Consider the following 12,597-nt stretch of genomic DNA (forward strand, 5'->3'; position numbering starts at 1 on the left):
ACTTACGGCCTCACGAGGAGTCCCAGTTAACTGAGGAAGAAACAACTTAGGTCTAGTTTACAAATGGTTCTACACTAATATGCTGGTGCCAGCATGGACGTCTGTGGCCCTATAGCCACAGTTAGCCGTGACCCAGAGCGCAGTGGTGAAGGGGAATTCCCTCTGTGGGCAGACCTTTCTGTTTTAATTGATGTATAGCTGATTCACAGTGTTGTGTTAGTTTCAGGTATACAGCAAAATGATTATATATGTATATATATATATTTTTTCTTTCAGATTAGTTTCCATCATAGGTTATTACAAGATACTGAATATAGTTACCTGTGCTATATGGTAAATCCTTGTTGCAACTCACTGGTGCGTCTTTGAGCAGTGCACCTAGTTGTTTCGTTTTGAAAGATGGTTAGAGATGTGGACCCACTCAATTCATGGCAGTAGCTAATCGTTTGGCTAGTTGATTATGGGCTTGGAAGGAACATAATTGGAAGTTTGGGGAATAGATATACAGACATACTTCCAAATGGACACAAAGTAATATTTGGGTTCATTGTGAATGCCCATCAAGGAGCAGCCTCAGCAGAGAAGGATCTTAATGACCAGGTGGATGGGATATCACATCTGCATTTCAGCCTTTCCCCATCTACCTCAGTCCTTGCCCACAGTGCTGATGAAAAAGACAACACAGTGGCAGGCATTGAGATGGTGTGTATCCTCAGAAACATCACGACTGGCCTGGAGCCCACTACCGCTGAATGACCGCCTTGCTAATGGTAGAGTGCCACCACTGTGACCCCCTAGGATGACGCCATTCCTCTGAAGGGACCAGCCAGATACCTGGTGGCAAGTGGTTTGCATTGGACTACTTCCATAACAAAGAGGACAACACTTTGTTCTCCTTGAAAAAGCTGCTTGCTCTGGGCATGGATTTGCTTTCCCTCCCTGCACTGTTTCTGCCAGAACTCCTCATTGACTTTCAGAATGCCTTAATTATGGCTTAGTATTCTGTATCACATTGCTTCTGACCAGGCAGTTGATTTACAGCAAGTGAAATGTGGCACTGGGCTCATGTTCACGGAATCCCTGGTCTTACCATTTTCCCCATTAACTTGAAGCAGCTGAATTGATAGAACAGTGGAATGTCCTTCTGAAGACTCACTGCACCTGTTGGTGGCAGTTCTTTGCAGTGCTGGTGTAATGTTCTCTGAGAAGGGGTCTGGTCTCTGAATCAGTCACAGGTGTGTGGTGGGGTTTCTCCTGTAGCCAGCATTCATAGGTCTGAGGCTCAAGAGGTGGAAATAAAGTGACCTTTTCTCACTATCACCCCTAATGATCTGCTGGCAAAATTTTTCTTCTTTATCTTCAACTCTGGGGCATGCCAGTGTAGAGTTCTGAGTTCCAAAGAGGAATGCTTTTACTGGGAAATGCAGCATTGGTTTTGTTAAACTGGAAATTGAACACCTGGCCACTTTGCCTTCCTTGTGGAAGGGCAAAGCAGGAGATTACTGTTTTGGCTACGGTGATTGATCCCGTCCGTCGGTGATTGATCCCGTCCGTCGAGTGGAAATTGGGTTGCTACTACACAGTGGGGGTGGAGAGGAGTATGTCTGGAGTGCACAAGGTCCCTGGAGTGCCTCTTAACCACTCCCGAGTCTATACTATAAAAGTTGATGGAAAGCTAATGCAACACAATACAAGTAGGGCTGCTGATGGTAAAAGAGGTTTAGGTCACTGGACTTCCTTCCTCAGTGGCTCAGCAGGTAAAGAATCTGCCAGCAATGCAGGAGACACAGGAGATCGCTGGGTCCCGAACATCTCCTGGAGAAGGGAATGGCAACCCACTCCAATATTCTTGCCTGAAAAATTACATTAACAGAGGAGCCTGGCGGGCTGCAGTCCATGGGGTCGCAAAGATGCAGACACAGCTGAGCAACTAAGCACAGACACAACAGGCAAGGAACAGTGACCGGATGAGATGAGTGCAGAGGGCAGACAAAACTGTGATTAATAGTGGGAGAAGAAAATTATAATAAACACTAGCTGCTCTTGGTCACCTCATGACCAGTTGTAGAATGAAAACTAGTAGCTATGAATATTCTGTATCTTTCTTAATATTTATGTATATAGTAACCACTTCTTCCCTGCACTGCCCCCCCCCCCCATTCTTCTTAAGATTTTTATTACTGGTTAACCTTGTATTTCAGTATTTAAGTCACAGGATATCAAAGGGGAAGTACAACTCAGGAAAGGAAAGAACTTTACTTGAAGAGAAGATAGACTTTGTATTCTGTTTTGAGGAGATATCATCTTTTGAGTTGTGTAAGGGATGGTTACATCATGTTACACTGGAGTGTGATTTTGCTGTTGTTTTAATTCAGGAGTTGAATATGATGACAGAGGTGTGTGTGTACCATATTGACTGGGGGTGCCATGTAGTTAGTACTGTATCAGTTTACTTAAGCTGAAGCTGGGTATGGCTGCTGCTGCTGCTAGGTCGCTTCATTCATGTCCGACTCTGTGCGACCCCATAGACGGCAGCCCACCAGGCTCCCCCGTCCCTGGGTTTCTCCAGGGAAGAACACTGGAGTGGGTTGCCGTTTCCTTCTCCAATGCATGAAAGTGAAAAGTGAAAGTGAAGTCGCTCAGTTGTGTTCGACTCGTCTCGACCCCATGGACTGCCGCCTACCAGGCTCCTCCGTCCTTGGGATTTTCCAGGCAAGAGTACTGGAGTGGGTTGCCATTGCCTTCTCCGTGGGTATGGCTAGAATTGGCCAAAAGAGAATTTGTGTAAGCAGCCCTCACTAAACCTCTGAAGGTTTTTGTGGTGATATGCAGTGACAGACATGGAGGTGTTGGTGAGGTCCAGCCAGATCGTGATCTCCTTTGCTCTGCCTCCAGCTCTTTTCTTCTGGTTGCTGATAGTTTGGTTACCAGCTGCGTCAGGCCCACTCACTTGGTGGGAGACCTGCAGCTTCTCAGATCTCCCCAGGAGTCTTTCCTTCGCAGCCACGTTTTTGTAGCTGAATGTGTCAGATGTCTCAAATAGACTCTCGTTGATGACTGTCTGATCTTCCTACTTCCCTTTGGGACCTTCACAGTTTTCCCAGCTACTTCTATAATTGTGTAAGGTGAAATTCTATAATTATTCTGTAACTCATAGTGGTTCTACTTCTCAGTTTGAATTCTAACTTAATGCATTTTCCTTGTTGGTAAATATCTAGATTACTTTTATTGACTACATGGTACTCTAATACATGAATATTTTAAACACCAATCATTGGCCACTTAGGTTGTTTCTAGTTTTTTTGTTTTTTCTTTTTTGCTGTTTTAAACAACGGTGTGGACATTCTTGAACATACAGTTTCTTTACCCTTTGCCTTTTATTTCTTTTGAGTAAGTTCCTAGAAGTGAAGAATATATACATTTTAAAGAACTGTGATACTTATTGTCTAATTGCACCCTCCAGCAGAATGTGAACGTGTTCAGGCTGTACTCTTCATCATGGCTCTTTCAGTTTAATTCCTTTTAAGAAGAAATAAGATTATATGAGAAGATAATTAGTTAACATGGAAGGAGTTGATGGAACGAACCCAGTGTCTTGGACTCCTATGGAATATATTCTGTCAATAGTACGTTTAACTAATTTTGTGTTTAAATGTAGTTGCTCTTTCTAAAATTGGATTTTTGCAGGTTTTGCCTGTTTTTAATAAATATAATTCATTGATTGAGGCTATAATTAGGGTAAAACCTAAAATTTCAGAACCTAATTATCTAGTTATTGGAAGTGCCCTGGAGATATAAATTGACCTGTGAAGGTTTGAAAACATAATCTACGTTAGAGTTTAATTTGGAATGTTATTTAATGAGGATACTAGCTGTTGATTGTTTAGTATTCACTCTTCAGTTAAAGAAGAGCATGCGCCACAACTCGCATTCCTGTCCATCAGCGGCTGTGTGACTCAGTAGGCAGCAGAGGTTTTCCCTGGATTCTGCTGGGAATGAAAGGATCATAGGCCTGTTAGCAGCTGCTTAAGTGGGAGGTGGTGGGGAGGAGCTGTGCTTTGGTTACAGTGTCTAGGTTTCAACCTGAATTGTTCTGCAAAAAATTTATTCTTTTTGCTGGATATTTGCTGTAACCTGGTAGGGTTTCTTTTTATTTCCTTTTTACTTGTATTGGAATGGAAATTGTGTTGGAGAAAATTAGATCCTTTCAGTGTTAGCTAGGTATTGAGCGTATTCATAGCCTAAGCCCCATGGCTCCAGCCAGGATTGGGCCTGTGTGCTCTTTTGTCCCGACTCCTCTCATCCCTCCCACAAGGGATTCTGGATTCCCTCTGGAAATACTCTCAAGCCAGACCTTTCAGTGGCCTTCATTCACCAAGATAGACGTTTTGTGTATTTGTGTTGTGTTTTCTGTACTCTTCCTTATACGTATTGAAAGTTGACATTTTAAATCCTTCCTAATTGACAGAAACCTTAACCTTATAGAGTAAATTTTAGCAGTTCTAAGAAACTTCTTCCTCACCCCTACATTTTAAAATTTCTGTTCTTGGGATGCATTTTCAATTAATGTTGTCCTTAGAAAGCTATCAGCCAGGCAGCAGTTGTCATTGTTCCCACTTGTATGAATTTGGATGGTTTTACTGTTGGGGTAACTGGATTATTGCAACCTGTCATCAAACCATTTGAGAAAGGACTAGAGTCAAAACGTTTAAAGACCATTTCAGGAAAGAAAAGAGTCTCGGGTTTTGTCTTTAAAAAATTTTTTTTTTTTTTTTGGTTATCCCCTTGTAAGATAGCACCAGCGTCAAAGTTTGCAGAATTGGTGTCAGGAGTTTGGAAGAAAATTGTGGAAATAAAAGTGGAGCCTTATTTTAAAAGATGTATTGCTTATAGTGGGAAGTTTATAGCATCACCTATTATTATTGTAGCCACTCTGCTTAATCTGAATCTAATCATGAGGAAACAAACAATCAGACGAATCCAGATTGTAGGACTTCCTATAAGACAACTGGCCTGGAATTTTAAAACAAACTCTGTGTTTTGAAAGAAAAAAAAAAAAAAAAGGTCAGGGTTGAAGGGGATTTTGTAGATTTAAAAAATGAATAGACATGACTGTCAAGAGTTGTGAGCGTGTTCGGTTGGATCTTGAATCATACAAAATAAAAGATATAAAGGGTTTCTTTTGGAAGTTGGATAAATCTGAAAATGAATCTATAGCTGGTATTACTGTATAATTAAGAGTGACATATAAAGCTCACCATCTAAATAAATCCCAAAGAGCATTTTCTGTTGAGTATAAAATAAAATTTCTTCATAAGAAAGCATTCTGACATAATGGAGTTGGCCGGTTTTTCCCTGAGTGGTACATAAAAATGGTGCATCTGACATAGCTGTTTTGTTGGAGTCATTGAAATATGGTGTGTTTTGGTAGATGTGGGTAATTTTTTAATGAATTACCATGAAATTGCTTTCATTCTATTAATATAATTGGAAAAACCTTATTTAAATATTTGAAATATTCTGTGGGAAAAATAACTTACTTTGGAAAAGTTTCTGGCAAGTTTGGATTAGAGATAAGCTAAAAGTTGTTAAAAAGATATGATGTGGTGTCATTTCTACAAAGAGCGGGAGGAAAAGTAAAGACAGAAGCAAAATGGAGAAACTTTTTTTTTTTTAAATGTGTGAGACCCCTGTTTTGTTACCTGAGCAGGATCATTAAATCACTTGCAGTTAAAAGTGCAAGTCGCTCAGTCGTGTGGATTTTTTGCGACCCTGCGGGCTATACACATACAGTCCGTGAAATTCTCCAGGCCAGGATACTGGAGTCGGTAGCCTTTCCCTTCTTCAGGGGATCTTGCCAACCCAGGGATTGAACCCAGTCACACGGGAAGCCCTATGTCTTGCAGTTAAAACATGGAGAAAGATTGTTCCTCAGAGCAGACATAATTTTCTGATCTTCCTGTCAGACTTTAGGGAAGGGTTCAGGTGAGTGAGAAAAAGAACACTGTAATTTAACTTAAACTGTTTCTCTGAAATGTTATTAGACAGGCTAGTGCTATAGGACATGTGCCAGGTCTTTTCAGTAGTCGGGCCCTAACTTAGAAATGGTGTTCTTAACGTTGGCTTAGAGGTTAATGTTTGAAAATAATGCCACCTCTTGTTTGGTTATTTAGAGGAAGTTGGATTTGAATCTGCACACGTTGATGTCCTGATTAAAATCAGGGTCTTAACATTAGAGGAATTAAAAGGAGAACTGTCAGCTAATAGTTACTGCCATTATTATGTAGTTTTTGAAAAAGAATAGGAATAGAAGAATATCACATGGGGAAATGCTCATTATACATTTTTAAGTGAAAAGAGCAGGGTTAGTTTTACATTCTTGTTAGATTAAACAGATGTACTTGAGAGACTTGAAGAACTTATACTAAAATGTTAGTAAGGTCCAATGACAATGCATTTTTTTGTAAATTTCTCTCTCTGTTTAAGAAAAGGCAAAAATTAAACCATGTAATTTGTTTTCACCTAGAATGTATTACTTTTTAAGCGTACTTATGGCGAGGCTGTTCTTGTTTCTTTTGGGCTTCACGTACTTAGCTGTAATAGAGGGAGAGAGGTTTTTCTTCTGGTCATAGGTGGAAGTTGAGAATGAGGGCAAGGCGATGGGGATAAAGATAAACATATGGGTATGAGAGAGATTGCTTATGGCATTGTCATTTCCATTTTAAACAGTGAAAAATAAGAGATTACTTTGCCTATGTAGTCACCTTGAGGGGCAAGAAAAGGATGTAATAGGAGTAGGTACTGCTAGGAGTAGGAAAATGTTCTTTCCTCCAGCAAGCAGATCTTAACTCAGTAAAACTTGGTTTCCACAGGTGGATATGGGAGGAAGAAGACAGTTTTATATATGGGCTGTTGAGAAAATTCAGTTATCTAAGGAATTTCCTGTTAAGTTCTTGGCCTACATTATTTATTTCGAGTTTAGCTCTTTTAAATAATTACTTTTCTTTTAAAGCCATATGTTTATTTCCATTTTAAGCAAACTTTGTCAGTGGCATAAGACAGGGATGGCAGATTGGTTACAATCACATGTCAGCTCCTAGAGTGATTAGTTAAGAGTGTTTAGACTTTTGTAGGAAGACTGTTGTAATTGATTAACGATGTCTGTTTTAGCTCTGTGGAGAAGTCTTCTGGTTTATAATCCATTTTGTGTGATCCTTTGGATGTATTAAGGCTGCTTGGTAGTTAATACAGCAAAAGTATCAAAGAATGAGGGAGACCAACTATTGGATACTAAACTTAAGTGAAATAAGTGAAAACAGTAATTCTTGTGCAGGCTTAACTTTTAAATCCATGGTTTATAGAGGAAATTAACTGTGACTAGAACTGCACTCTCTCCAGTAAGGCCACAATCCATATATAACTCTTTAAAATGTGGCTAGTTTGAGAATATGAATTTTAAAATTTTATTTAATTTTAATTATTTTAAATTTAAAAATGGAAGCCATGTACAATGGTTTCTGTTAAATACAGCTTAATTTTTTTGATTCAGTTCAGTTGCTCAGTTGTGTCCAACTCTTTTCGACCCCACGAGCACGCCAGGCCTTCCTGTCCATCACCAACTCCCGGAGCTTGTTCAAACTCATGTCCATCCAGTTGGTGATACCATCATACCAATCATCATACCAGTTTTTTTGGTAGGACTGCATTTTACTTTAACCATTGCATCCAAACATGAGTGGGAGGCTTTTATGTCTAGGCCTGGAAGTGGCACCTGTATCTGCTATTGACAGTACTTAGTTAACACACGCATCACTTCATGTGTGTATTACCTCCCCCCGCCTCCTTGCTGAGGACATGTCAGGTCTGTCCTTAGCAAATTCCAATTTTACAGTACAGTGTTACCGACTACAGTCACCATTTAGGCTTTTTTGGTTAGATATTGATAAATGTGATACAATAATAATTAAGTTCAGATTAATGTTTTCAGCTTAAATGCAGAACCACAGGTTTTTTCTTCTTACATCAGAATGTCTTTTGAATTATGCCCCAAATCTCAGCTCTCAATGACCTGAACATATTTAATGACTTGCTTTATTCCACACCACACAAACAGCAGTCTCCGGGTAATAATTCCAAAACTACCATCAGCAATAAAGTAACTGAAAACAGATTCAGTATTTTTCTTCCTTCTTTTAATTGTTTTGTCCTAAGGATAAACCCCATTAGAGATGTACAATCAAATTACTGTGCTTTGAAGCCACTTGTAGGATATTTCCTCTCTGGTTAAGCCACTAATTGGATGCACAGTTAGGCCCATTTGATTAATTTGACATTTAATTTTGGGGAATTCCTTTTTAAATTTTAATTTTGTTTTATAATTGTGTAAATTGTTTGCATAGTTGCAAAAAGCAAATCTAAAAAACAAGGTATGTTTAAAAAATCTTATCCATATTCTTGCTAACTTATTGACCCGTGGCCCCATATGCAGTTATTTTTTAAAGATGTTATGTTTTATCCTTTTTTCTTAAAAAGTAAAAAAATATATTTTTGTATCTTTGCTCATTTCCTAAGTGGTAGCATTCTATAAACATTTTTTTTTTCTTTTTCACCTTACCAGTATTCTGGAGATTGGGTGTGGTGGTAATAACAGTATCTCTCAACATTACTTCTTACTGCAGTGTAGTACCCTAAGGTTTGGAGATCCCATAATTTGTATGACCAGTCCCCCATTGGTGGTTGTATTGGTTGTTTCTAGTCTTTTCCTATTGTAAATAGTGCTGTAATGAATAATTACATATATATTTTTGCCAGTGATTCTTTGAGATTCCTAAAAGTGAGATTATTGGGACAAAATATAAGCCTGTATGTAATTTTGCTGGATATCACCAGCAGTGAGTGTATCAGTCTTCCTCTGCAACTTTGCAGAGTACCTTGTCCTGCTTTTGGATTTTCGCTGGGTGGATAGATGAGAATATTATCTCATATTAGTTTGCATCTGCATTTCTTTTCTATGACGAGCAAGGTTGAATGTTATTAAATATTAAACATGGTTAAGAGTGGTTGCATTGCCTTTTTTTTTTTTGAACTCTTAGATCTGTTTCATTTTTTCTATCCCTGGCCTTTTTGTTTTTAGATTATATATTATAAGTTGCTGGCTACCCTGCTTGCTCCCCACCCATCACCTCCCTCACCCTCCCAAAGTTTATCACTTGTCTTTGAATTTTTCTCTGAACTTAGCTTTGAAATTGGTTTCTGAACATTTCTCACTGTCTGACTGAGTTGTGCACTGGAGTTTGGGGAAAATGGATGGGTAAAGGATGGGGTCATAAGATTACAGTAGTTTTTGTGGTGATGAGAAGCTTGGTTGTAATGGTTAACAGGTTGTTTGGATTTCTGATGTTCATTGATGTAAACAGAATTGTAAGGTAGAATGGATTTAGTCCATGTCATTGTACTAGTGGATGTTGTGATTTTTTTTGTTGTTGTTAAGTTACCGTTTGTTAAGTAGAGCCCTGGGGTATCATGGATGGTGACCTCAAAGTTCAACAAAAGACTGTAAGGGAAAGTGAAATGGAGAAATTTATGACTCACAGGTCCTGGAGGAGGTCATAGCTTGCCTTGAGGGGACACATGGGGAGGTCAGTGCAGGCAGAGAGTAAGTCAGTGGACTCGAGGCACCTGCCTTTATTAGGGTCGGAGGGTGGCGTGCTCTGTGGTTCATCAAACTGGTCAGGTAAGTTCTTTGATTCAGTTGGGCTTTTCTATTAAAAAAATATAATTCTAATGCTGCCTTTCTATAGAACAGATGTTTAATGAATGTTAACCAAAATAAATATTGGGCTTTTTTGTTCTTATTTCAGGCTACAGACAAGAGAAAAGCTTTAGAAGAGACCAAAGCCTATACAACCCAATCCCTAGCTAGTGTCGCTTATCAGATAAATGCGTTGGCTAACAATGTGCTCCAACTGCTGGACATCCAGGCCTCTCAGCTCCGGAGAATGGAGTCCTCCATCAATCACATCTCACAGGTAACAGCGTGTGGAAGGCTTCAAAGTCAGGTTTAGTTAACTAGCAGCATGGCAGGTGGCTTGGAGATGAGGATTCCTCACTCTTCTTACTGACTAGTCATTGTCACTTTCAGCTTCAGCTTTGAGTTTAGTGAGACTATTCTGTGTGTGTGTGTGGTAAGATACACACCCCAGCAGTTACTGGTCTGTGGCTTTGTGTTAGTACAACGCCGACCTTACCAAGTAACGTTAGATGGTGTTCCCGCCTCTTCAGTTTTAAGCAAAGTGTGTGTAGAATTAATTGACTTTCATCTATTAAATTGATTTTCATTCTGGTTTTAATTATTTCTTTCTTTGTTCTTACCCATTTACCCTAAATGCTACATTTATTATGTATGTTGTTTTTTTTTTTTTACTGTATTAAGGGAGTTTTTGAAAAGCAGTAGATTGTATTGTTATTGGATTAAAAAATTTCTAGAATTTAGCACTAAACCTGTCATATTCTAAGCATTCAGTAGTGTTTGTTAAAATTTTTCTTTAGGAAGGATTGGTCTGTATACTATTCAGTATACCTGGAAATATTTAATGAACATTTGAATGGAGAAATAAGTCCTGTGAGCATGTCTTTTGGGTGGCATTGAAGGAGTGATGTTTAAGTTGGGGTTTGATGGGAGCCTGCTCATTTGATCATACGGACATGGAGTGCAAATGTGTTCCAGTCTGAGATAATGGTCTTACATAATAAAGTCATGATGACTTGTTCAGGGTGACTAGGATGTTTGTTTTGTTTAGAATGAGGAATGTACCTGGAGGTTAGTTTTGAAAGTTAAATCTGAAGTTCTAATTCATTTCTCTCTGATTTGTTTTCATTGATGAAGCTGAATAATGGCTTGCATTATGCTAGGGGAGTGGGTGTATCCTTTTGCTGCTTTCCGTATCTGCTTGGTGGGAAATACACAACTCCTGAATCAGAGCAGCATGCTGAGCAGAAAAAGAGAATATCCATCTTCCCTCACCATTGCCAGATGGCAGACTGATGTGATTCAGCCCTGAAGCAAGGATGGGCGTATCCTTCCGAAACTGAAGACTCTGTTCTTTACTTTCAAGGCAGACAGCAGGCTATCCTGCCTCTGTTCAATATGCTTTTTTGGAGAAATGAATCACCCAAGTCCACATTCTGCCTCAAATAATCTATTTGGGGTGTTGAGGAAGCAAACCTTCAGACTTCTCCCTACTAATCACAAAGTTTGAGCTAAACCATATTTTTATTGTTGTTTAGTCACTAAGTTGTGTCCAACTCTTTTTGACCCCATGGACTTGAGCCCACCAGGCTCCTCTGTCACTGGAATTCTCCAGACAGGAATATGGAGTGGGTTACCATTTCCTTTTCCAGGGAATCTTCCCCACCCAGGGATTGAATCTGAGTCTCCTGTATTGGCAGGTGGATTCTTTCCCAGCCATCTGGGAAGCCCAAACCATATTTTAGTTCTGTCCTGATTAATAGTAATAACTGAAGAGTGCTCTCATTTCACTTAGAATAAAGGCTACATTTTTCTAAAAAGGGGCTAGAGCCTTCCTTTCTTTGGTCTGATAATAAGAGGTGAGTTTGGGAATCTCTTTGCAGATCTTCTCACCTTTTGGTTGTCTGTTAAGCCGTGCCCCAGGCTACAGCTTGAACCTCCTAGTCAATTGCTGAGTCTTTACAGTTGCCAGTCTTGTTTCAAAGCCTGGAAATGGTTTTTTGCTTCCTATGGTTTTAAACCTCAGATATCTTAGTGTGGTATAAAAGGCCCTTTGGTCTGGTCTCTTCCAACTCGCATCACATTCCTGCCATGCTCAACTTGTTGAAGTCTTCTAAACATAGCATGCAATTTTGTGCCTCTTTTCTGTAATCTGTTTGTCTTACTTGGCATGAACTTTGTCTGTCTCTGTTCTGCTTGACATAAGCACCATCTGAAGTCTTCACTGATCATTAGCACAGGGCAGATACTGCTGCTCTCCTTGTGCTATGCCATCTTACTTGTTCCCCCTGGTCAGTGACTTGAGCTCCATGTCTGTCTCCCCCTCCTCTCTTTAAAGGTAAAGACCATCCTGTGTAAGCACCATGTACTGACTGATTGTGCCCCAGGCGTTGTTCATCTTTTTATCCTCAGTACATAGTTAACTGGCATGTAAGAGATGATTTAAAAAGTATTTTTTGAATGAGACAGTGTGGTATAGACTGCTTTGAACACATAAAGATCTCAGTTTGAATCCTAGTTCTGTCTGCATGTGATCTGTTCAAATTACCTAACTTTTTTGTGTTTCGTTTTCTCATATGCAGAATTGGCCCATTAGTGCTGATATTAAAAGATGAAATAAGGAATTGCATGTAAAGAACTTAGCCTAATACCTGGATATAAAATGTTGGCATTATTAGTCATCATAGCTAATCATCTGTTCTCTCCCTTTAACATTTGACCTCTCTTTTACTAGCCCTCTAATCAACATTCAGCATTTTCCCTCCATCTTATAAAGAAGCTTTCCTTACCATACCTTTTGAGAGACTGCCTTTTCTCTCTTGACAGTTCACAGACTAAGTTCTCGAATC

At 39.4% G+C, this 12,597-nt stretch overlaps 1 protein-coding gene across 8 annotated transcripts in view; it reads left to right on the top strand.

Annotated features, from left to right (window-relative positions):
• The window catches only part of ABI1 (abl interactor 1), an 81,557-nt gene that overhangs the window by 21,058 nt on the left and 47,902 nt on the right, over positions 1–12,597 (top strand). For all 8 annotated transcript variants that reach the window (XM_043883625.1, XM_043883624.1, XM_043883620.1 and 5 more), the window contains exon 2: positions 9,861–10,028. In XM_043883625.1, the coding sequence (XP_043739560.1) occupies positions 9,861–10,028 (168 nt within the window). The remainder of the gene's footprint in view (positions 1–9,860; positions 10,029–12,597) is intronic.

This window comes from Cervus elaphus, chromosome 23 (assembly GCF_910594005.1).
Source record: "Cervus elaphus chromosome 23, mCerEla1.1, whole genome shotgun sequence".
Classification (NCBI taxonomy): Eukaryota; Metazoa; Chordata; class Mammalia; order Artiodactyla; family Cervidae; genus Cervus; species Cervus elaphus.